The sequence below is a fragment of the Diceros bicornis genome, chromosome 3 (genome assembly GCF_020826845.1).
Source record: "Diceros bicornis minor isolate mBicDic1 chromosome 3, mDicBic1.mat.cur, whole genome shotgun sequence".
Lineage (NCBI taxonomy): Eukaryota > Metazoa > Chordata > Mammalia > Perissodactyla > Rhinocerotidae > Diceros > Diceros bicornis.
In genome coordinates this window covers 32,467,178-32,493,722 of record NC_080742.1, presented here as the reverse complement: position 1 = coordinate 32,493,722, position 26,545 = coordinate 32,467,178, and the positions used below count along the sequence as shown (strand labels likewise).

General features: G+C 40.2%; 1 protein-coding gene across 1 annotated transcript in view; it reads left to right on the top strand.

Annotated features, from left to right (window-relative positions):
* The first annotated feature begins 17,200 nt into the window (after window positions 1–17,200).
* The window catches only part of LOC131394489 (serum paraoxonase/arylesterase 1), a 30,669-nt gene continuing 21,324 nt past the window's right edge, over window positions 17,201–26,545 (top strand). The window contains exons 1-4 of the mRNA XM_058525871.1: window positions 17,201–17,323; window positions 22,909–22,979; window positions 24,460–24,515; window positions 25,981–26,149. Of these exons, the coding sequence (XP_058381854.1) occupies window positions 17,250–17,323; window positions 22,909–22,979; window positions 24,460–24,515; window positions 25,981–26,149 (370 nt within the window). The 5' untranslated portion in view covers window positions 17,201–17,249. The remainder of the gene's footprint in view (window positions 17,324–22,908; window positions 22,980–24,459; window positions 24,516–25,980; window positions 26,150–26,545) is intronic.

The following is a 26,545-nucleotide window of genomic DNA, read 5'->3' as shown; positions in this document are numbered from 1 at the left end:
TGATGTGTGACTGCCAAGGCTAGGTTATATAAAAACATTGCCATTTCTACCTTACTTACAAAAACTGTTCACCATGATAAAAGTTTCCGATTGTTTTAAAATGCAAAGTTCTGGAGTAATTTGTTATGATAATCAGCCAACTAATGAAACAGAAAACCACATATAATGTACACAGTCAACAAAAGCCAAAAGTTCATTCTTTAAAAAGATGAATAAAAACTAATACACATCTGGTTAGTCTTACCAAAAAAAAAGGATGGCTCGGGGCCGGCCCGGTGGCGCAAGCGGTTAAGTGCGAGCGCTCCGCTGCGGCGGCCCGGGGTTCGCTGGTTCGGATCCCGGGCGCGCACCGACGCACTGCTTGGTAAGCCATGCTGTGGCGGCGTCCCATATAAAGTGGAGGAAGATGGGCACAGATGTTAGCCCAGGGCCGTCTTCCTCAGCAAAAAAAAAAAGAGGAGGATTGGCGGATGTTAGCTCAGGGCTGATCTCCTCACAAAAAAAAAAAAAAAAAGGATGGCTCAATTATCCAATGTCAGAAATGAGAAATAAGACATGCAGATGTTATCAACATTAGAGAGATAAAAAGAGAAGTTGATGAACCACCTTATGCCAACAAATTTGAATTTTTTATGAAAAGAACAGACTCCTAGAAAAAACATAACACTGTTAATTAGGGTAAGGCTAAACTACTGTAACACATAGAACAAAAAGTACAATGCCTCAAAAAAACAAAAAAAGAATGTTTATATCTCTTTCATTTTCCAGTTCTCAGAGTGATTGATGGAGCTATTCAGATACATGCACTGGTCTGGGTCTTGCAGGAAAGAGAAGGCACACTCAGGGTTATTGAGGGAAGTTCTTTAAGGGGACTATTGACACAAGGGTGGGAAGGTTAAAGGAAACCAACAAGACAGTACAACACTTCAGTGCTAGCAATGGAGTTGGGGCGATGGGGTAGGGGGAAGGCCAGGGACTCTTTCCAACCTTAGGTTTGAAGGAACAAGGGGTGAAAGCAGTTACTAGAACCAGAAGAGAATAGATAAAATGGAGACTCTCCTAAAAGATGCTGTGGTCATTGGTAAAAGGAGGCAGCCAACATGTGACAAGTCAGCCTAGAAAGAGCAGAAGGAATAAATATCTTGACTTCACTCCCCTTTCACCCTCCCAAATAGAAACCAGAAGACAAAGGAGCTATTAATGGAGCCCATAAAGCCTCTAGGACACAGAGAAATGGGGAGTTGCAGAGTGAGTGAATCTTGAGCAGTAAATGGCTTCATCGTGTTGCTGTACCGTTGCCTAGGAGATTGTAGTTATCTGCACGGTGGAAGCTAGGTCACCACCATGTCTATGTTTCATCAAACTGGAAGCAAAAAGAGGATAGAGTATGTCAAGGAGAAATACCCAGTGGCTTAAGGCCTGTGACCAGAAATGGTAGTCGTTACTTCTGCTCCCTTACCAATGGTAAAAACTAATCACATGGCCACACCTAAGGAACTGCAAGGAAAAATGGGTGATGTAATATGACTGGAGAGACATATGTTCAAGGAGAAAGAAAGGATAAATTTTACTGAACAATTAGCAATCTGTGCCACAGTCTACCCTTTGGCAACCAAATATCCATCTGCACCCTTCTCTTACACATTGACTCCCTCACCAAAGAATATAATCCAAAGTTCCATTCAATTTCTGCATCTACCTTAAAGCACAGGATCTTTGGGTGATGTTCTGACCTTCAAATTAGGTCCAGATGTGGCTGCATGTGGTAGCCTAGAAAATAAAATTATCGTCCTCCCCAATATATCCAATTACAACGGTTAAGTATGAGCAGAATAACATAATCAACACTCCTAGTAAAACAAAGGAAGAATGGAATACACTCAGCAGTCACTGGTCCATAGCAATGATATTAGTGTACCAGAAAGGAATGGAGAAGGTTCCCTGTCTTGGCAGTGGAGTACTTTCCCATGACTTCTAAGATTCTAAATTTTGTCCTTTGAGAATTCTTCCTAGCGTGTTATGCTTTAAGGCTGCATCTGAAGGGGGTCTTGGAAAAACTATGTAATTTTAGTAGCCTTCTTCTTACAGGTGTAGGTTTGAGAGTCTGAGGACATTTTCAGGCCAGGCTTTTGGTTGCATTTGAAATATAAACATCTTAGAAATTCGATAGGCTTCTGCCTCTGTTTGTTTCCAGTCCATGCCATGTGCCAGCAACAACACTCAGATTTCTTTTTGGAGCGTAGTTTTTAAGCCTACTTTACTTCCTGGTTTCCAAGTCTGCCTATTTCTCTCTCCCTCATTTAAATACTATCTCCTTTGAGGCCATCTGAATGAATGGATAAAGAAAGGCAACATCGTTAATATAATCTTCCACAGCACTGGATCCCTTGGCTTTCCTAATTGGTAGGCATTTGGAAAAGTCTATGAGCTGTGGCAATCTTACTTCTGGCTGTTGGGGTACAGAACCAAATTTCTAGGCCTTCTCTACAGCCATCTGCTTTATGCCCACTAATTCTTACCTGAGTACATAATTTTTTTGATGTCCTGTACTAAAAACATCAAGGAACAACCAACACGCATCAACATTCTGGTTGCTCTCTTGTTAAATGGCCAGTATTCCAAGTTACTGCAGGAAATGGTTTTATTAAATATTTTTGTGATGACATTACAAGGGTCTCCAGCTTTGCAGCCTGTGATATCTGTTTCCTCAACTCTAGTTTAACCACGTATTTAAGGTTATTTTTAGAACTCCACTTCTGGGTTCAAATTTCTATATTTTTTAAGGTCATGCTAAGCTGTCATAACAAAGTGACCCCAAGTATAGTGGCTTAAAGAATATAGACATTGCTGAAAGGCAGTATATCACGTGGGTAAGGGCACAGATTGGGGATCCCAGTTTTCTGGATTTGAATCTCAGTTCAGTCACTTGCTCACTGTGCAACTCTGGTCTTCTCTGTGTCTCAGTTTTCCCATCTTTAAAATTGAGGTAATAATAGTCACTACAAACTAGGGTTGGTAAGAGGGTTAAAAGAGTTAACATATGTAAAAATTAGGACAATGCCTGTTACATGCCAGTGTTATGTAAGTTCTTTCTACTTAAAAAAAAATTATAATCTCTTTCACATAAGAGATCTCAGATGACTGTTCCTGAGACAGATCTTTGTGAAAATTCTGATCCTTGTGATACTTCAGGGATCTAGCAGTTTTCATGCAGTTGCAAGAATTCTGTAGAGCATTATCTTATTCATGATCAATCATCATATTGGATGCCACCCCATGGAAATAGGAGAGTGAGGAGATAGGCCAAATGTCTTCAGGCTTATCCCAGAAATGACACAAACCGCTTCCACTGACATTCTGTGAATAAGAGCATAGTCATGTGGCTATACTTAATTGGAAGGGAGGCTGGGAAATTTTGTTTAACTGGGTAGCCTTGCACCCAGAAAGGAGGGATTTGGGTAGGTAGCTAGTGTCTTCTACCCTAGTTCCCCAAACTGACTGAAGAAGAGTTTGGAAATCATAATTCTATAACCATTAAAGAAATTGAGTTAGTAATAAAAAATATCTTCACATTAAAAGAAATTAAAGACTAGAGACAAGCATTGATAAAGTTGAAATGGATAAATAAATTGTAGTGAATTCGTACAATGAAATACTATACAGCAATGTATACCACAACTAGAGCTACAAGCAACAACAAGGATGAATTTCACAAATAATGTTGAGCTAAAGAAAACAAAAATGAATTAATGTAGTACGCTTTTATTTGGGGGGAATTCCAAAAAAGGCAAAATTAAACAATGTTGTTTGAGGATGCATGCATAGAATGGTTAAGTTAGAGAGAACAGAGAAGTGAGGATTGTCACAAAAGTTAAGGTAGCGGTTGCCTCTAGGGAAGGTGGGGATTGTGGTCAGGGAGAGATACACGGGAAAACTTTTGGGGTGCTAGCAATATCACATTTCCTGACCTGGGTGGTGGTTTACATTGATATTTCTTTTATAATTATTCTATAGCCATATATATGTATTTTATACACTTAAGTATATATATCTCACAATAGATTTTTCATGCATCTGGAAGAGCTAAGTCAACATCAAAACACATAAATGAAGGGCATGGGTAGTCCTAATAATAAAAACAGTTTAATATTTGTGCAAGAAAAAAAAAACAAATAGATCGATGGAGTAGAATAGAGATCTCAGACATATTTCTCTTTGGGGAATTAATATAAGGTAAAGTTAGCAGTACAAATTTAGGGAAAGGACGTTTGTTTCAGAGATGGCATTGGGAGAATGGACTCACTCTATGGAAGGAAATAAAACTATGTTCTACCTAACATCACTAGATAATTACTAAACAAGTGTCTACAACCTATAGAGTTAATAGGAGACAATGTAGGAGAGTATCTTTATGATATAAGTGGAGGGAAGGACTTGCGAAACAAAATTTCAAAAATATAAACCCTAAGAAAAAAAATTGATTGAATTTGAGTCATCAAAATTAAGGATTTCCATTCAGGCAAGAACACTATTGACAAAGATAATACGCAAATATCAGAATGAGAAATTTTTGCAATGTTAAACTGACAAGGTATTAATAAGTGGAATATATTAGGAACTCTTAAAAACTACAAGGTGGAGATAGTAACCTCAAGGAATAAGAAGCAAATGGTGTGAAGCTGCAACTTACAAAAGAGGGGGAAAAATGAAGCGCATGAAAAAGTGCTCAGAATCTTTAGTAATTAGAGAAGTGTCAATTAAAACACCACTCTTAAGTACTTTATACCTATTAGACCAGCAAACACTAAAAGGCTGGATATTGCCAAGTCTTGATGGGAGGTAGGGACAAAGGGAACCTCATGCATCATAGGTAGGAGTGTAGATAGTTGCAGTCACAGTAGGTAAGGTCCAGAGCTCAAGGAACTATAAGAGCTATAGGGTTCAGAGTTACGTCTGCATTCAACACCCACATTAGCAAAACAGATGCTTGCAATACTGCCTCTTTTCTCAATCAGTTTAAATTTTAGTCTTGCTTAAGACATTCTGATTTATAGACACAAAACTACATTTTCTACTCTGGCTTCAAGAAAGTTGAGGAGATGTAGGTCCTAGAGTCTTCCTCTGTGGGGCAGGAAGGCACAGTAGAAGAGTGGAGCCTGACCCCTCCCCCTTAGTTTGGTTTCATGCACCACTATTTTCCCTTCAGGATTTTAATATGTAGCCAGGGTTTTAAAACACTGCAGCTAAAGGATGTTGGAAAAGAGGTGGAAGATGCTGATTTAGTGTCTCCACCACACCATCAGAGAAGTAAGACCTGGGTGCACACTCAGTACTATTGATGTACTTGTGTTCACATCTTTTGTCACAATACTGCAGGAATTTGTCTATAGCAAGAAAAAAAAATCGCTTACCTTTTGCCAAAACTCATTTTCCCCATGTAATGAAGTTGTTTAGAAAAGCAATTTACTGGAGACGTAAAAGACCATAATTAGCACAGCCAAGCACAAGTCATCCAGTTGAGGAAAACCAAGACGAATGTGCTTAGGTAGAAGCAGAGAATGTAACAGAAATTTTTCATACACTCAATTTGATACTCTCTAGAACAGGCATAGCAGAAAAAGCTCAGCCTATCAGGGATGACTTTGGGAAATGGTGAAATGAATACTTTCTGTAAAATGGTATTCATCAAGCTCTGGGCTTTGCCCACCAGGGGACCCCTGTGGTTTCTAACATGTAACTGGTGAATCACAGAAACCTGTAGAATGTCATTGATTCCATTAAGAAGTAAAATCTAAATGAAATACAGATGGAGCATTCTGTGGACTGCTAGCAATTTCCACTACAGAAAAAATAGTGGCTTCTGTAGTAAATCTGAAGATTGTGGATAGAATATAAACCCAAGATCTTTGGAAAATACATTGCTTATGAATGGATTCTAGAGAAGCCCACTAGCATTCAAAACAATCACATCTTTTGCTAAAAAGTCACACACATACACACACACAATACGTACACAATTAATGGAAATAAAAAAGCCAGGTATGCCCTATAATTAATAGGTTTAATTGTTTTGGTCCTTTTCCTATCTTTGTCTTGCCACCGTCACGCCTTGCCAGGATTTTTCCTGATCAGCACTCCCTCATTAAATCATGTGCTTCTGAAATCTTCTCGCAGTCTCTGCTTCTAAGGAATCAGACACAGACATTCAGCATGATTCCCATCTGTCCAAGAGAGAAGCCAGATACTCACTTTCATAACCTCTATGGTAGGTTGGATAACTAGTGCCCAAATCACCTTGTTCTCTTCGTGGCATGCTACTCTCAGTGGGCTACTCTCAATATCTCTGTGTTGTTGAACTCAAGGGTGGCCATATGACTTAGTTTGGCCAATGAAACATTGGTAGAAGTAGCATATGTCACTTTGAGGTAGAAATTTTAAGAGCCGGTATGTATTTCACTGCGTCTCTTTTCTCTTTGCTCCAAAACTGGTACTGTTCTAGATACAATCTGCTCTGCCAGGCTGGATCCTGGATTGGTGATGATAGGAGGCAGAGCTGCAGCCAGCCTACAATGGACATGTAGTATGAGTGATAAAAATGAACCACTGTTGTTGTAAGCCTCTGTTGTATCATGCTGTATTAGTTCATTTTCTTTTATTTGTTGTGTATAGTGTTTCACTGCATGAATAAACCACAATTTATCTATCCATTCTACTATTGATGGACATTTAGTTATATTTGGGTTTTTTAAATATTATGAACAAGCTGCAATGAACTTTCTTGTAGAATGTATTTTTATGCACAATGTAAACATTTCTGTTGGGTATATATGCAGAATTGGAATTACTGGGTAATGGAGTGCACATATGTGCAGCTTTAGTAGATACTGACAAGCAGTTTTCCAAAGTGGCTGTACCGACATACTCTCCCACTAATAATGCTGGAGAGTTCTAGTCATTCTACTTACTAGTCAACAGTTAATAGTGTCAGTTTTTGTGCTTTTTTTTTAACTTTAACAATTCTGATGAGTGTGTAGGAATATCTCTCTGTGATTTTTATTTGTAATTCTCAGATGACTAATGGAATTGAACACCTTTTCCCTATGCTTATTGGCCATTTGGAGTCTTCTTCTGTGCAAAGAATGTTCAACGTTTTGGCCATTTAAAAATTGGATTGAAATTATTTTTCTTATTGATTTGTAGGTATGAGTCCTCTGTGGATACCTTTATTGAAAATATATTCTTCTACTTTTTGGTGAATCTTTTCACTTTCTCAATCATGTCTTTTGATGAGCAGAAAATTTGCAACTTTAATGAAATCCAATTTATCAATATTTTTCTTTATAGACGTGGCTTTGTGTATCCTGTTTAAGAAATCTTTGAGTAGGTTATGAAATATGCCTCTTTGTTATCTTATAAAAGACTTATTGTTTTATTTTCCACATCTAGATTTATCATCTATCTGGAACATATTTGAGGGTATCCTGTGAGTAGGAATCAAGATTCATTTGTGGCCATATGTATGTCCAAATGATACAACATTATTTATTGAAAAGAAAATCCTTTACCCACAGCATTACAGTGACACTTTGTCATAAATAAGGTGACCATACATCTGTGAGTTTATATCTGGACTCTTTATTCTGTTCCACTAGATTTTTTGTCAATCACTGCACCAACATCACATTGTTTTAATTATAATAGATTTATACTAAATCCTGATTTTAGGTAGTAACATCCTCCAAATTTGTTCTTCCTCAAAATTTTTATGGCTATTCTTTACTCTTTGCACTTCCATTTAAATTTAAAATCAGATTGTCAATCACTACAAAACTTTGCTAAGATTTTGATTGGGATTGCGTTGAATGTATAGATCACTTCAGGATAATGGACATCATTCAATTTTGAGTCTTCCGTTAACTGAAGTTGGTATCTGTATTCATTTAGATCTTTAGTTTCTGTCAGTAAACTTTTGTAGTTTTCTGTGTAGACATTTTGTTAGATCCTAAGAATTTAGCAGTTTTGATACGATTATAGGTAGTATCTTTTAAAAATTCCTTTTTCTAATTATTTGATACTATACAAAAAGAAGTGATTTTATAAACTGACCCCGTAGCTAGCTACCTTGGTAAATTCACATTTTAATTTTAATAGTTTATCTGTAAAGTCTTTTAGATTATCTACATGCCAATCATGTTATCTGTGAATAATGTGTTCCAGATTTTCTTCTCCTTCTTGGTATCTTTTATTTCTTTTCTTTTTACCTCTGGTTTAGTATTGAGTATGTGTAATATATCTTCCTCAGTCACCAGGAAAAGCTTCCAATTTCTCATCAAGTATGATGTTTGCTGTAGTTTTCCCCTTTGGTAGCTATTCTTTATCTGATTAAGAAATTTTCATTCTATTTCTAACTTAGTAGGAGTTTTTTTAAATCATAAATAAGTATTGAATTTTTAAAAATATTATTTCTGCATCTATTGAGATGGCCATTATTTTTTTCCTTTACTCTATTAATTATATGATTGACGTAAAGCTTTAAGCCAAACTTGTATGCTGGGTATATACCCCATTGGTCACAATAAATTATCTGTTTATATATATTGTAGATTCAATTGGCTAATACTTTGTTTAAGATATTAATGTCCATGCTCATGGTAAATATTGCTTTGTAATCTTAATTTTCCTTTCTTGTAATTAACTTGTCAGGTTTTGATATCAAGGTTATATTGGCTTGGAAAAGAGTTGAGAAAGAGTTTTTCTATTCTCGGGAAGAGTTTGTGTCAAATTCAGTATTTTTTCTTACTTAAATGTTTGGGAGAATTCGCTCGTGAAGCTCTCTGGGACTGAAGGTTTTAAATTACAGATTCAATTTCTTTAATAAATATGAAAACTTCGAGATTTTCTGTTTCTTCTTGTGTATATTTTGGTAAGTTTAAGAATTCAGACTTTTCATCTAAATTTGTAAATTTAGTGGAATAAAGTAATTAAAATATGCTTTTATTAATTTTTACTATCTTTAGGATCTGTGGTAATATTCTCTTCTTCATTTCTCAATATTAGAATTTCTCATCTCTCTCTCAGTATCAGTCTTACCAGGGGTTTATAAATTTTATTAGTATTTTCAATAATCAACTTTTGAATGTTTCATCTTCTCTAAGTTTTTTTATTGTGGTAAAATTCACATGACATAAAATTCACCATTTTAACAGTTTTAAAAGTATACAGTTTGGTGGCGTTGAGTACGTTCACAATATTGTCCAACCATTACCACTATCTAGTGCCAGAATATTTTCTCCACCCTGAAAGGAAACCCATATCCATTAAGCCATTACTCCCCATTACCCTCATCTTCCAGCCCCTGGTAACTACTAATCTGCTTTCTATCTCTGTGCATGTGCCTATTCTGGCTATTTCATATCAATGGAATCACACAATATGTGGCCTTTCGTGTTGAGCTTCTTTCACTTAGCATATTTTCAAGGTGCATCCGTATTGTAGCATTCATCAGGAATTCATTTACTTTTTTTTTTAATGACTAACATTCCATACAATGGATATTCTCTCTTTAAATTTGTTTTCTATTTCATTGGTTGCTGGTCTTATCTTTGTTATTTCCATCCTTCTACTTTCTTCAGGTTTTTCAGTTTCTGAGACGCATGCCTAAATAACCAAAGTGAAGTGGTACAGGTCTGTTAGTTTTTGTTGTATCTACTTTGAGCTTCTGTTTTTAGGTGCACCTGAATTTAGAATTGCCAAAGCTAGACACACATCTTGGGCTCCTACGCTCCCTACCTAGATGACTCTGTATAATACGGGGATAACAACATTGGTCTTATCCCATTTACCAGGATGTTGTGAGGTTATGTCGGTGAAAGCACTGTTTAAACTCATTTCTACACTTGGATAGGACTTTGTTGTTTGCACTGCAGTTACTGTTGATCTTCGTTGCAATTTCACAGATATTTTCTCATTTATTTCATACAGCAGACCCACGAGAATTATAGATGTTATTTTATTTCTGCTACTATAGAGCTTCAGAAAGTGACCATGAATCCAGTATTCAAAGTCCAGTGGTTTTTTGGTTTTTCTTTCTGTCTTTACTAGAGCTGCCTCATGCAGAATGGTGTTAGTGGAGTCTTTAGGACACTGGAATTTCACACTTGCACACACGTGAGAACATTGTAGTTACTACCAACAAGGTGTAGCATCTTCTAGGGGCAGAAGACCAAGTGCAGCCACCACACCAGCCCTCCTCTGCCTGCACAGAACTCAACTTTGCAAATTTGGCTCTGGCTCTCTGCCAATGCATTGTGAGCTTTTACTGAATACTCAGTGAATTTGAGTTTTTGTGGAAAAATAAAAGAATCAGTAGGTGATGCTTTTTCCCAAATATATTTAGGAAGTAACATTTTAACGTGTGCAAATAAATATTTAGCACTTGAGGACTGAGAGAGGAAAGAAAAGAATTATAAAAGTCAAGGCAATATCTGAGTTTTTCATAAGAGGGTGGTTTTCTTTGTTTTTTTAATTGATGTTTTAATAGTTTATAACATTGTGAAATTTTTGGTTGTACATTTTTGTTTGTCCATCACCATATACATGTCTCCCTTCACCCCTTGTGCCCACCCCCCACCCCCAGTGCCCATGGTAACCACAATACAGTTTTCTCTGTCCATATGTTGGTTTATATTCCACATATGAGTGAGATCATAGTGTTTGTCTTTCTCTTTCTGGCTTGTTTCACTTAACTTAATACCGTCCAGGTCCATCCGTGTTGTTGCAAATGGGACAATTTGTCTTTTTTTATGGCTGAGTAGTATTCCATTGTATATATATATATATATATATATATATATATATATATATACCACATCTTCTTGATCAAATCATCAGTTGACGGACACTTGGGTTGCTTCCACTTCTTGGCTACAGTGAATAATGCTACAGTGAACATAGGGGTGCATAAGCCTCTTTGGATTGTTGATTTCAGGTTCGTTGGATAGATTCCCAGTAGTGGGATAGCTGGATCATAGGGTATTTCTGTTTTTAATTTTTTGAGGAATCTCCATACCGTTTTCCATACAGACTGCACCAGTTTGCATTCCCACCAGCTGTGTATGAGGGTTCCTGTTTCTCCACATCCTCTCCAACATTTGTTGATTTTGTCTTGGTGATTATCGCCATTCTAATGGGCGTGAGGTGATATCTTAGTGTTGTTTTCATTTGCATTTCAGGAGGGTGTTTTTTTAATGTTAGGTTATAAATTGCTGGCAATAAAATGAAATTCTGAGTTTAAAAAACTTCTATAACTTTCCATATTTTTAAATTTTCATATTTCATAGGCTCATATATACTCTTTTTTACACACAATTTAATAACTCTGAGATAGGAAGTTATTGTATAATTGATAGTTTCTGAGATTGTGTTGTGGATTAATTGATAGTTTTTTTTCTTTCCTAGTGGTAAATAAAGTAATAAAATAATTAAAGTAATAAAATAATAAAAATAAAATATTTATGTATTTAATATTGATGGCATTTTAAGTCAATATATTAAAGGCTCCCATAGGCTCCAGAGGCTCCTGTAATGATTATCAAACATTCATTCATTCATTTGTTCAATAATATATATTGAGCACCTAGTCTGGGTTAGGTGCTGTACAAGGCATCAAGGCTATAACAATAAACAACCATTAGAGGTTTATAATCTAGTGAGAAAAACAGAAAAGTAATAAGGTATTAATAATACAGAGTGATAAGAATAATAAAGAAGAAGCATGGTACAGCAGACATGTGAGAAGGGTATTTAAGAATTAGGGGTCAAGAAAGACTAGCTGAAGTAAATTCCAAACTGATGCTTGAAGGAGCAAGTAGGATTTGGTCATATCAAAAATGGGGAATATGGTTATGGAAACAAGTGTTTCAGACAAAAGAGGAGGTGCAAAGACCCAGGACAAGAGTTCCACAGAGAGTGGACCATTTCAAAGGAATTGAGAGCCCATTGGATATCATTAATTATTCAAGAGTTTCCACTTTTCTTTTAGACAAGGATTCTTAATGTCTGGCCCTGGTCTTCATGGGCTTCAGGAGTGGGTATATGAAACCACTGAATCGAATATGGGTGCTTTGTGAATATATGACTGCAAGAGGAAGGTTTACCGCATGCATCAGAGTCTCAAAGTTTGTTGGGTCCCTTCAAGAAAAGTTAAATATCACTGCTCTAAGGTCTCACAGAGTAGAACAAACAAGTTGGAAAGGATATTCATATATTGTATAATTTATATAATCAATAAATTAGTAAGTTAATAAATTAGCTGAGTCAGAGGAAAAGAGAGCGGCATCTCTTGTCTACTCCTACCCACCCTTTTGTCCCTACTCTTCCTGGCTCCTTTATCTTCCTCACCATTCATCCATTCTTTCATTCCTTCTCCAATTTTTTGAGTAACTGCTGTGTGTCAGAAACTGTTCTAGGAGTTGAAGAGAAGGGAGATGACAAATTAGTCAAAGTCTGTGCCTTCCTTAAGTTTACATGCTAATGAGGGAAGGCAGCCTGCATACAAGTAAACAAAGAGACAAACAGGATAGTTTCATATGGTGAAGAGTGCTGAGAGGCAGGTGTGATAGTCAGAGTCCTTAACAACCCTTATCACACATCCTCAATCAGTCACAAGTGAGCGGGTCACAATGCAGGAGAAGAGTCCTGGAGACTCTGCCGTGCCTGGCAATAATCCCTTAGTTGCTGGATCATGGTGAAGTGTGTTTGTGGGGGTGTGGTTTCCAGGGGAAAGGGAATGGTCGGCCTCTTGGGGGCTTTGAGGACGTGGCTATTTACAAACCAGTACAGAAATACGTCATTATTCTAACAACCAGTAACTCTGCACTGGTGCTAACAATTTCATATCAGCTCTGGGGCCGTGGTGACTGGCAGCGGGCAGAGGATACAAGGGGAGGCTACTATAGATGGTAACATTGGAAAAGGCCTCTCAGGAGAAGTGACATTTTGGCTAAGACCTGAATGACAAGAAAGAGAACCTCAAGGAGCAGTCAGGGAGCAGGTGAGAGGATGGGAAGAACATTCTAGCCAAAGAACAGCAAAAGCAAAAATGGTGAGATGCAATAAACTTGACATGTTTTCAGAGTGATAAGAAGGCTGATGTTGCTGGAACATTATGCTGAGTGAATGATAAGAAATTAGGTCAGATGATAGGCACAGGCCAGATGTTGTGGGGCCTTTTAGGCCAAGATAAGAAAGTAAAATGAGAAGCCATGAGAAGGAGGACTTTAAGTGGAGAAATGATATGATCTGATTTACAATTTTTAAAAGATTCCCCTGACTGAAATGAGGAGAATGAATTGGGGGGTTAAGGAGAGAGTCGTGAAGAGGTTGTTTGAACCTAGAGAAAATGGTCGCCTGGATCAGAGTGATGCAGCAGAAATGGAGAGAAGTGGGCTGATTCAAGTTTATTTGGACGTTGTGATGATTTTAAGGATATGTCCACGTATTCTTTGATATGCCTCCCCTCAAGAGGTGCAGCTTAAACTCATTCCCCTTGAATGTGGGCTGGAGTTAGTCACTTGCTTCTAGCAAGGAGAACATGGCAGAGGTTAGGGGATGTCACTTCTGAAGTTACATTATTAAGAGATGGTGTCTTCTGTTTTGGGGGCATGCTGTCTTGCTCTGTTAGATTCCTCACCCTGGGGGAAGCCAGCTACCTTGTTATGCTGCAGCTCTGTGTAGAGGCACATGTGACAAGGGATTGAAACCTGCCAAGAACCTTGTGAGCGATCTTGGAAGTTGATCTCACCTCCTCTAACCACCCTGTCACCCCAGTTGAGTCTTCAGATGAGACTACAACAGTATTAGTCAGGGTTCTCCAGACAAACCGAAACAATAGTATATATGGATAGATAGATAGATAGATAGACTAGATAGATAGATAGATAGATAGATAGATAGATAGATAGATAGATAAATAGATAGATAGATAGATAGACATAGATATAGAGATATAGATATATAAGACTTATTATGGGAATTGAGTCACATGATTATGGAGGCTGAGATATGCCATAATATGCTGTCTGCAAGCTGGAGACCCAGGAAAGCTGGTGGTATAATTCAGTCCAGTCTGAAGACCTGAGAAATGAGGGGGCCACTGGCATAAATCTCAGAGTTGGAAGGTCCGAGAACCAGAAGCTTTGATATCCAAGGGCAGGAGAAGATGGATGTCCCACCCCAGTAAAGAGAGCGAGAATTCATCCTCCCTCCACCATTTGTTCTATGCCCTCAAGGAATTGGGTGATGCCTGCCTACACTGATGAAGGTTGAGCCCACAGATTCAAATGCTAATCTCTTCCAGAAACACTTTCACAGACACACCCAGAAATTATGTTTTCCCAGCTATGTGAGCATCCCTTGGCCCAGTCAAGTTGACGTATAAAATTAACCATCGCAACAACTCTGGCTGATGGCTCAGCTGCCAGCTCATCAGAAACCTTGAGCCAAAGGTATCCAGGTATGTCACATCTAGATTGCTGACACACAGAAATTATGAGATAATAAACGCATGCTGTTTTTAACTGCTAGGTTTTGATGTAATTTTTTGTACAGCAATAGACAATTAATACTGAAGTAGAGCCTATGGGACAGACTGATATATTTGGTGCAAGGAAGCTTGAGGGAAAGGTGTTGATGAACGAAGATGTCCAAGTTTGGAGTTCAAGCAACTGAATGGTAGTGGTGCCATTTACTGAAGCATGGAGAGCTGGAGGACATAACATGTTAGGGTGGGGAAATCTTTTGGACACATGTTGAAGAGACTAATAGACATCCCAAAGGGAGTGTCAACTAGGCCACCAGTCAGTGAGCACAAAGTGAGTGCTCACCAGCTAACCAGTCCTTTAAATGTCTAATAAGGGACCACTCTTTGCCAGTCTGTTTTCTATGCCCTGGCATCATAGTGGGGAAAAAGACAAAACCCTTGACCTCAAGGAGCTTCCATTTCATTAGGCAGCAACAGACCACAAACGTATAAATAATTAATGAGATGATTTCAGAAACAATGAGTAATGAAAAAAATGGGATAAGGTCAAAAGGTTACTGGAGGTGGGTATGCTACTTTAGCTAGAGAGATCAAGGATGATTTTTCAGAGACACAGTAAGATGCTTGAGCTATGTGTGTACATTGGAAACACCACCATACTGGTAGTATTTAAATCCACTGGAATTGAGGGGATCTCCTTGAGGGAGAATGTAGAAAGAGGAGATACCCCAGAACTAGTCCCAGGGCTTCGTCATTTAGAGGTCAGTGACAGGAGGACCCTGCAAAGAAGTCCAAGAAGGTAGGAGAAAAACCGGGGGAGGATGGGATCACAGATCCCAAGAGAAGAAAGTATTTGAAAAGAAGGGAGTGGTGATCTAAGCCCAATGTGGTTACAAGTTAGGTACGTTTACGACGGAGAAATAATAGCTGGATCTGATAACATGGATGTTATGGGTGGTTTAATAAGAGCAAATGCCACAGTTGAGTAAAAGGAACACAAGCTGTATTAGAATGGGTTAAGTAGAGAATGGGAGATTGGAGATATTCCCTAAAGTGAGGTGCTGAGCCAAACAATCATTTTCTTATGCTCATAAACAGGGAGTAAGAAATTTGGGAAAGGCTCAGCAGGTGGATTCTTCTGCTCCACATTGTGTCCAACTGGAGTGCCTCAGCAGTATTCACTTGGTGGCTGGACTAGTCTGGAGTATCCAAGAGGGCTGCTCTCATATGTCTGCTGCCTGGGTGGAGGTGGCTAGAAGGCTGGCCTTAGCTGGCCACTTCCCTTCTTCTTGTTGTCAGGGACTTTCTCATGGACGCTCCAGTGGGGTGGTCAGATTTATTATGCGGAAGCTCAAGGTTTAAGAGCAAGTGTTCCAAGTGATAGGAGGTGGAAGTTGCTGGTCTCTAAGTCTGTGCCTGCAACTTTGAATAGCATGACTGTATTTTACGAATTAAGGCATTCACAGAGTCAGTGCCAACTTGAAGGTAGGGGTCTTGTGCCCCACTGCTCAATGGGAGGAGTGTCAAAGAATTTGTGGCCATTACTAATCCGTTACAAGAGGTGATAAAATGGAAGCAGCAACTGTTGACAAGTCTTTTGAAGAAATTTTATTTGTTGTATAGGAGGAGCAGAGAAACAAGGCAGTTGTTAGAATATGGGATTAAAGAGCATTTTCCCAAGAAAACTATAAGAGACCCTAAAGCATGTTGGTATCCGATGGCAATATTTCAGAAAAGAGAGAATGATGCATGTTTGTAGGAGAAACAAGGTGTAACTGGGACCAAAATCCGTGAAAAGGAAAGGGACCCAGAGCAAAGGGAGGGGCTGGTCTTTAGTGAAGCAGGAAATACTTCATCCACGGTATCAGGAGAGAAGCGAGAGGTGGGTGTACAGAGGCATCTGGTTTCAGTTTTGCTCAGAAGTCCCCTTATCAGTGAGGCCTTCCCTGACTCCCTTTCCTTTAGTGGCACCTCAGTACTGCCTATCTCCCTTCCCTGCTGCTGCTTCTCCAAAGAAAATGTGTGTCCCCATAATGCATATGTGCATTATCCACAGCAGGATGTATGCAGTAGTGATACATTTTACTGATTTCTGGCCCATAGCAGGTACTGAAAACACGTCAGCGAGTGCCTGAATTGAGTGAACCCTTGAGTGATGTACTGCACTGATGAGCTGTGAGGTCAGGAGTGGCGCTCAAAGAAGGAGATGCTTGAAATCCAGACTCTTGAAGGTGACACACAGTGGAGCTTGGTGAGAATGAAGTTTGACTTTAGGAGTTCCAAGCACAGCCCTCCCTTCCCTCCGTGCCTCTTCTGGCTGAGTCACGGTGATCAAGTTACTGACCCTCTCTGAGCCACAAGGTTTAGGACTCTGTTGGCACAAAGCGAGCGCTCATCAAAGCTGGGCTCTCCATTCACACGGCTCTCCACTTCCTCCAACTTGCTTGCTTGCTCCTTCTTGCCCGGTCTAGGCAGCTGTGCTCGGCCTCCTATCGTTAAGGCCTCGGGGAGCACGCAGCCCCAGCCTTCGGCGCTGCCCGGGAGCCCGCGCTGTCCTGGCGCCGGGCCGGGGGTGAGCGGCGGCCCCGGGGGGCGGGGCGGGGCGGGGCGGGCCAACCCCGGGCGCAGGAACGCGGCTCCGGCGGCAGGCAGGCAGGGTCTCCGGGCCGTCGGTGCGTCCGTCCATCCACTCTTCCGTCTGTCCCAGGCCATGGCGAAGCTGTTAGTGCTCACGCTCTTGGGACTGGGATTGGCGCTCTTCAGGGACCACAGGTCTTCTTACCAGTAAGTCGGATTGTGGTGAGGGCTGCAGCCCTGTCGTCCTCCCCTCCGCCAGGCCCGGGGGCCCCCCCGACAGTGAGGTCCAGGCTCTTAGCAAGTCCACAGGCAAGTGCTGGAAGCACATCTTGCAGGGGGTTCGTAAATGTTTGTCCAACTTGCGTGTGCCACTTGAAAGCATATCCTTGCTCACGGTCTGAGAGATGGGACAAGGAGACAATTGTCAGTGGTTGCATACCACTGACCAGTGAGTGGCCAAGTTGTTGCAGACACAAATTAATTTTTCATGACGAGCCGTATGCCTTGACTACAGATTCACTTCTCAACCTCGCTTCAGAACAGGTATCCAGACTGGGGGTTCCCCTGATGTTGTGTGAATTAGGGAAAGGAGCCTCCCTCTCCCCCGCGTCCCTCCCCCCCACTCCACCTGGCTGCCTAACCATGGCACAAAACTTCTTGGCTTGGAGATTCTCAATTTGAGGCCACACGGAGAGAGACAGAAAACTGGCGTGTGGAGCGGAGCAGGTGGGAGCGAATGCGCGCTGCACTGGGGGCCGGGCAGAGAGGATGGGGAGAGAACCCAGGTGCTGGCATTTGGTGTCCTGGGTTCTGGCTCTGCCTCTTCCGTTGCCCGGTCTTGGGCAAATCCCTTTAATCTCTAACGTTCGCTGCTTCAGTAAACCTGAGACGGTAAAATACACTCATATACGCAGCAACTAACACCTTGCCTGGGACATAGGAACTGTTTGATAAATGTTAGCGCCCTGCTTCCCTTAAAGTATTTGATAAACCCCGTTAGATACTATACAAGGGGGAAACAGTTTTAAAGAATGCATCAGTAGTTTCGTGGTAACTTTTACAGGGGTTCAAAGTCTAGAGATCATTATAATTCCTAAGTTTTAGTCAATAGCATCTTATTATTTACTTTGAAGTAAAACATTACTAAAAATCAAATTGAACATTTTGGATTTTTAAAAAAAATTATGTGACCCTGTGAACTGATTAGAAGCTTATGTTAACAATAGGTTTTTTATAAGCTTTTTTTAAAATGTTGTTACAATTTGGGGTTTTAAATAATGTAAAAATTACAATTTGTGAGTTTTCATTAATCATGGTATTATTCGCTGCCAAAGGAGTGCACATAATTTTGCCACAGCATATGTGTGCATTGTGATACTACCCTGGGATGAAAAGAAAAGAGATGACATGATCATCTAACAAGCCCCTCTAGGCTCTGTCCTTTCAATTCTCCATTTCCATCCACACCTGGGTTTGTTCTGCCCACACTCTCCCAGTTGCCCCACATGAGATGTCTTCCAAAGGGTAACATCTGCCAGGAAGGAGTGAGAGTCTATCTTTCCAATTTACCTTCCTTAATTTACCTAAGAATGGAGACTGGGGGCATCTTGTATATGTTTACATGTAAAAGTATCGCCTCACCACCCCCACCCTACAAAGTTTCTCTTTTATCGCAAGGTCTTAGCTTATTTCATTAAACATTAATATTTCCCCAAGTTCCTTGGAACATGAGTCTCAAGACTTGCTCCACAAAAAAAATGGGTTCCTTGGACAAATAAATTTGGGAAACGTCTGTTATAACCTTCTAGAGGTTGATAGTGCTCTCTGGCATACTGAAAACTTTGAGAAGTCCTTCAGTAAAAGAAAGCATTTTGCTTTATTTAGTCATCATTTCACAGACTTATTTGCCCATAGCCTCCACTCCATTTTTGATACCATCTATGAACATCCTGTATAACTCTCTGGGATACAGTTTGAGACTGGGTATTCTATACCACTGACTTCTACCAAAACTTAGATTTCAACCTGAAAATGTTAGGTCCTGGCCTTGGGCTGCAGGGGAAGCTCATATACAGAAACAAAGTTGTCAAGGGCAAATGGTTTCTGGGCCCCAAGCCTGATTCTGATTTTCCTGAGAAGGCAAGCGCACTATGATCATAGCTGAACACGCTGTCAGTCTCTGTGAGTCCCTTTGTTGGCACTGCCTGTGGTTTCCCTGTGTAGACAGGGCGTCTGCAGGAGACACTTTGCCATGGGGCTGCTGCAGTGGGAAGACCTTGGATTCTGGTTTGTGAGTAAGAATTTACTGTTTTACTTTCAACACCTGAATCCAGCGAGTGGAGAGGGAGCCTCAGTCCTCAAGCTTCCGGCTGTAACCGGATGACTGAGAAGGGAAAAGGAAAGTGGGAGTGGGATGGACCTCTGGTCTTAGAATGCAGAAGAGCGCTAGAAGAGCCGCAGGATGAATAGGAGCAATGCAGGGCTGAAAGGATGGTGGTTATGGAGATGGAGGATGGGCGCAGAGCTCTCGTCTCCCCTATCAATGCAACCGATACCATCTTCTAGATTTGATGCACCAGCCTAGTAATTTCATGAAACAATTCAGCCGACGTCTACCAAACACCTTCTCTCTGCAAGCGCTGTGTTCATGCTGGAAGTCACAGGGATGAATAGCACACAATATTCACTCACCGATTTCAGGGTTGACCGTGAGCACCAAATCGAAAACTGGTAACCGTAAAACAACATGGTAAGAGACTTGGTAAATGAACATGTGAAAGTTCATGAGGGTAAAGGAAGGAGTTATTAATCCTGTCACAGAAGATCAGGAGGAGCTGCAGCACGTCAAGAGTAGGAGTCTTCCCGATGGGTTAGGAGGTAAAGGGCGTTCTAGGCAGAGGGAAAAGCATGAGAAAATGAAAAGAGGTGGGAAAGGGATATAGAGAAAAGGGTCCTTGGTATCAAGACACCTAATTTCAAATCCCAGCTATACCCTTTTAAGTAAGCGACCACAGCCAAACTACTTAGCATCTCCATGCCTCAGTTTTCTTACCTATAAAACAGGTAAAGTATTTATCCTTGCCTCAAAGGTGACTAAGGAGATTAAATGAGAAGGTATGTGTGAGAGCCCTCAGCACAGGACGTGGCACATAGTAGGCCCAATAAGGATTAGCGAATGAGTGAGGAGTGTGCAATGGCAGAAAGTAGACTGATGAGAGTGAGTATGGCCCCATGGAAAGTTCCAGATGGATTTCTTAATGCACAGCTAAAGAGCTCGCTTTCTTTTGTAAGGAGCCAGCATATATTTGCAAAGAATAATTCACAGCACGGAGAATGTGATTTCTGGCCAGAGGGTAGAGGCTTATGAATCAAGGCCACATCTCAGACATGTGATCCTTATCCTTAGGCCTGGAACATTTGGACTTAATCAAGCCCTTGACAAGATATTTCCAGATAATTGAGAATAAGATAACAACATATGAGCTGGATTAGAGTGACACAGGTCGAATTGTCTTTTGGTGCTCCCTCCAGCTTTTAAGCTGTGCTGTCTGTCAATTTTGCTGGGGTAGAGGACTGAGTGGGAGCTTTGCATTCATTCCTGAGTTCCAATCCCAGCTCAGCCTCTTCATAACTTCGTGGCCCTGGGAAGCAGTTTAATGCTAGTCATCTGTAAAACAGGAAAAAGAATACCTCAGGGAGGTGTTTGAGGAGTAAACAAGGGTATACAGGGGACCAGAACTGTAGGGGCAATGACTATCCTCTTGAGATATGTCTTGCTTTGGCCACTAATTTGAACTCAAAGCAACTGAGTGCTGACTTAATGCCTCCTTCCCTACCCTGGCCTCCTTTTACCTGTAGTTATTCTACCTTTTCCAGGTTAGAGATCATCATCCATGAGAGAGAAGCCTGAATTAGAATAGGGGCTGATGAGTTCTGCTTTTCTCTGCCGTCTGTGAACCCATCACGTTTAAGGAACCTTTCAAGCCAGGCAGCATTGTTCTTTCCATGTGGTTTTGGCTCTAAGAAAGGCTAACTTGGCTATCCTTGGCCTTTTCCTCAAGTCTTGGCCCATTCAGCGATTTCACATCCTTGAGTCTCTTCTTCCATGCCACTCTTTGTGCTGTCCCTGGGTATATCTTCACTCTGTGGAATTTAACATCTTGTACGGTCCTTTGAGTTCCCTGGGGGGCTCAGCGAACATTCACTGAGCTTTCTCTAGACCAGAGTTATCCAAAATGGCGGGTCACAAAACCCATGTAGTAGATCGTGACCAGCATTTTCCAATAAATGAGGTCGAATTGAATAAAAAAGTTAAGAATGTGTCACACGTACCAGGGTGACAATTCTTTTGTGAACCTTGTTTCAGATGTGTGTGGTGTGGGTGTGTGGTGTGTGTTTCTACTATGTAAAATGCGTTTCCTAATGTGGGTTTCAGTCTGAAACGTTCGCAAGCCACTGCTGCATCACTTTACCTTTATTTCTTTATTGTGAACTATTGTGATTATAACGTCAGATTTCCATTATTGAAATACCTTTTAGTTTCTCAGGTCGTGGGGCAGATCTCAACTTTCCTTTGAAGTCTGCTTTCTAAGTTCATGTGCATGATTCTGGGAACCACCACCTCCTTGCAGGCCAGGCCTTCCTCATCTCTGGGTGTCTAGCAGCCAGTCCGGAGGTTGTCTGCTCTGGTTGTGCATCGGGATGAACTGTGGAGCTTTAACACAGCCCATCACTGGACTCCACTCCCAGCCTTATAGGTCAGACCCTCTTAGAAGTTGGAATTGATGGCCAATGGCATGGGAGGAGGAACATGCTACATTTTTCTTCTGAATGAATGGATGAAAGATCAATCACCCCCAAATTCCTATCATTTAGTAGCATGTTAGTAAGAATTTTATCCAGATTGCCCATTCTCCTCTAGCCCATCCTCCTCCTTCTGTGAGACTAAATTATCAGTGAGGCAAGTTAAGCATTTCTCAGCCTTTCTATCTTTAGCCATTAAATATGTTTTCTAAGGATTCTTGGATAATTGTCACTACTCGCTATGAGTATATTGTATCACTAGTTCTCCAGAAAATGTTTATTGTTTAAATCTCTTGGCTGTGCTAACGTTGTGGTCCATTTCTTTCAAATGCCTCATCAATAGGTTTTCTCTGCTCAGGCATCCTGCTGTTACTTCCCTCTCACATCTGTGCTTTTTTCCTTTGTCCTTCACTCAAATGTCCCCACAATGTTTATGCACTCAGATTTAATAAGTTGCTTTTGTGTGTGTGAAATGCCTTTTATACGCTGGCCTTGGGTATGATTTTCTGAAGTTATAAATCCTGTGAGCACACCTGCATTTTTCAAGTCACATACCAGAAAGCAGATGCCCAGTCCAGGCTTTGGAGCCAGACTGGGCAGATGGGCAGGAGGCCCATCTGTTGGCAGGCCTAAAACATCAATGGAATACATTGGAACCTTGTTGCTCTTTAACCCCAATTTCCACACAGGACCCTTACCCGGCTGATGAAACAGTTCCTGTTCCTACCAAAGTGCACAGAGCTCTGGAGAGGACACTGCATATCCTATTTGTGTATCTCTCCATCTCTGCTGAATAAATAGTAACTGTTGTGCCCAGAGGCCCGGGTGTCTTGCTCTGGCCTTGCCTGGTAGAGCTGCCAGGTTCCAGGCACCATCAACCCTGGGGTTGAAACCCAGGCAAAGTACGGTTAAGGAGAACGTTATTGGCTGCTTCCCTTTGCAACTTAATTATAATTTCTGAGTAGTTTTATTCTTTTTTTCTCCCCCAGAACACGACTTAACGCTTTCCGGGAAGTAGACCCAGTAGAACTTCCTAACTGTAATTTAGTTAAAGGAATAGGTGAGTACGAGAGAGGAGGAAGTATCTCACTTGAACTTGCAGTATTGTCTTGCTGTTTGTTTGATTACTACACCTGTTTAATTTTGTTCAAAAATAAAACTGTGAACCAGGAGAGTATTAAGTCAGTGGTTAATTATAAATACCAAGTTACTTGACTTTTGACTTCACCAAGTTATTGCCAAGGCATTGACAATTTTTGTTTATTTGTTTTCATTTGGTCAGTTTAGCAATAACAATAGTCAGAACAATGTTTGATTTTACAGTCATGTGACCCAAGGAGTTGGCAGAGGAGGGACAGAAGAGGGAGAAAAAGCAGTGAGAAGAGGGTAAATTTTTTAACAGCCCTCACACACCTTTGCAATTACCACAAGGCTTCTCCTCATGCATCTCTCTTTTAATATCGGGGAGGAAAATTTTCCCAGACGCTCTCAGCAGATTTCTCCTTAGATCTCATTAGTCAGAACCAGACAGCAGGCTGGAGACCTAGCTGCAAAGGAAGCTGGGAAAGTAATTCTTGATCCTCCATAGTGGGAGGCAGGCTCTGTCAGCAAAGATAAAAGGGGGAGGGGGAATAGCCCTGGTAGGCAACCAACAGGGAGACACCAGGCCCCATCTGGTTTCAACCAACCAGCTTTGTTATTTGAGGACAACTTGTTTCAGATCCATGCTTTGTTGTGTTTTGGTGGGTTTTTTTTAAGAATTATTTATCTCAATTGGCTAAGGTTGGAAAGTCTAGACTTGATGACTTATTCAGTTAGCATCAATAAGCTTGGCCAGATAGCTTAATAGTGCAATTTTTTTCTAGAAAACAAATATGATATAGATTTTAAATATCACTGGATATTTGAAAAACAAATATCTCTGCGAAGAGTAGCAATACAAAATCAAAAATCTCATTTGTCTCCAGATTGGTTGAAATTTTTAAAATTTACATGTGATTAAAGTATAACTAACTTGGTGATATTTTAACTAATGTTTATAATCCATAGTAAATGCATATTCTGCATATGAAATGTATCCCTATTTTAACTGAAGCATTTGGAATGTGCTTATATTTCCAATTGGGTTTTCAAAGAATTTATTTGATTTGCAATGATTAAGTATCAATATATGTTGGTAGTTTACTCTGTCTTTAAAAAAAACAGCCAGATTTTTTCAAATTGTCATACCTTTAGTACATTTTGTGAATTTCCATGAACTTGATGTGAGAGATTTCAGCCTCTGAGGAAAATGTTCTCATCCACCAATTTAAAACAAATATATTAAGTGTAAATTTTATTACACTTACTTATATTAATGTCTTTTAATTTATGTCTAATCACATTAGTCGTAAATAAATGAAAGAATGAATTATTCTGAACCTATCAAAAAAGAGCTAAATATGCAGCCGCATTTTCAAGTTAGGAGTGATAAAGAAGTGAATCACTAGCTTCCAGGAGAGCCTGAAACAATCTGTGCTGTGTATCCTCTTTTCCGGCAGAGGCTGGCTCTGAAGACTTGGAGATCCTTCCTAACGGACTGGCTTTCATTAGCTCCGTAAGTGTTTTCTTTTACTTACTGTGCTTGAGACCATTTTCTAGGACTGGCTGCTTAAGTCTTTTGTTTAAGCCTTCTGTATACTGATGCCCACCTTCAAATAAAATGAGCAGTCATATAGTTTAAAAAACAAACTGTGTGTGCCTTTTCACTGGTGATCTAATTACCATCCAGTGTGTTTCATGTGTATTTGTATTCCTGTGGGTACACTGAACTCTTACATTACTTATCTTCCATTGTAGCAATTTGTGAGCCCAATGAGTTCAAGAATGGCTTTCCTTTCAACTGTCTATCCCTTGAAGCACTTAAGTGATGTACTCAAATATTTGCTGAATTGAGTTTGTATTTATATATATTCCCTCACACGTCATTTCAATTTTTACGTTTTTTTTACACTTTTCAGAATAAGCCCTTTAATTTAACATTGTTGATAAGTCATTCCACAATTTCCAATCTTTGAAGAGAGATGCCACTATGTTTGTTGAACCTCTCCTGCATACAAATCACTGTGGTGGTGACATAGGTCAAAACAAAAGAGGTCAACCATCCAGTCTAGGATAACAGAGTTGATAGGATACAGTATAGAAGTCATCCAGCCACTGAAAACTCTTAGCTGCCTATTGTAATTTATTCAGTCCTGTCTTCTCTTTTTCTTTTTTAATTTTATTTATTTATTTATTTTTCCCCCAAAGCCCCAGTAGATAGTTGTATGTCATAGTTGTACATCCTTCTAGCTGCTGTATGTGGGACAATGGCCTCAGCATGGCCGGAGAAGCGGTGCGTCGGTACATGCCCGGGATCCGAACCCGGGCCGCCAGCATCAGAGTGTGAGCACTTAACCAATAAGCCACGGGGCCGGCCCTAGTCCTGTCTTCTCTTACGAGGATGGGGGACTAGTCATCCTCTACAGCGACATCTTGCAAACCTTTTTTTAAAGCAACATTATACATATTTCAAGCAAAATCTTATCTGGGACCCAATATCTAAAATAAATAACAGCTGTGTTCTTCTCATTGAAGGCTGAGAAAGGAGTTGCTCCCTGGGCTCACTAGACTTCCCCTTGACCTCTGTCCCTGAGATGCTTCCAAGGAACCCGCCAGGGGACAGTTTGAAAACTATAAGCAATGTTCTCTCCATATTCCTTGCTTGTATTATTAACGCCCATTGGTCAATGCCCCTTTGGTCTGCTCTTCCGTTTTCGATCTTTCTCGTGCATTGGTAGCTGTGGTAAGAAACACATGTGGCTTTGCTACTGGGGATGGAAGAGACTGTGCTTGTGCATTGTGTGGGGTCAGCTGGTGGAGCCTGTGGCTTCCAGACCCCTCCATGGGCCTATTACACAAGCCAGCTAAGAGGCTTCCCGTGGCCTGAAGCAGGCAGTGTGAGCCTCTGTGCCATCCACCACCTCCATCAGCATTTGAAGTATCTGTAGTGTGCCGGCTTCTTCTCCTCTGTTATTTATAAGGGATTAAAATATCCTGGACTAAAGAACTTTGAACCTGATAAGCCTGGAAAGATACTTCTGATGGACCTGAATGAAGAAGATCCAACAGTATTGGAATTGAGGATCATTGGAAGTAAATTTGATTTGTCTTCATTTAACCCTCACGGGATTAGCACATTCACAGATGAAGGTAACAATATTTAATGTTTATTAAAAACAAAACCAAAATTTAAAAAAATAACAGGAAAAATGTTAACAAAGGAATTTTTTTTTCATCCAAATAAACTATAATCATAAATAATATTCTTATTCTGGGTTTTAACCTTACCACCTATGTTAGTTAAATATAGTATTATAACCACTTAAATGCTTGAGAAAGCTAAAATATTTAAGATTTGTAAAGCACCTAATTTTTAAAAATACCAACATTCACATTATCCCTGTAATTACTATAGTAATAATACTCAATCCTAATAATTATGGATTTTTTCATTTTAAATAATTTTACAGATCCAGGCATTTACGGAAATAGATTTTTCTAACGTAAGGCATCTGCAACCTGTAGATCCACTGACAGAAAGTCACG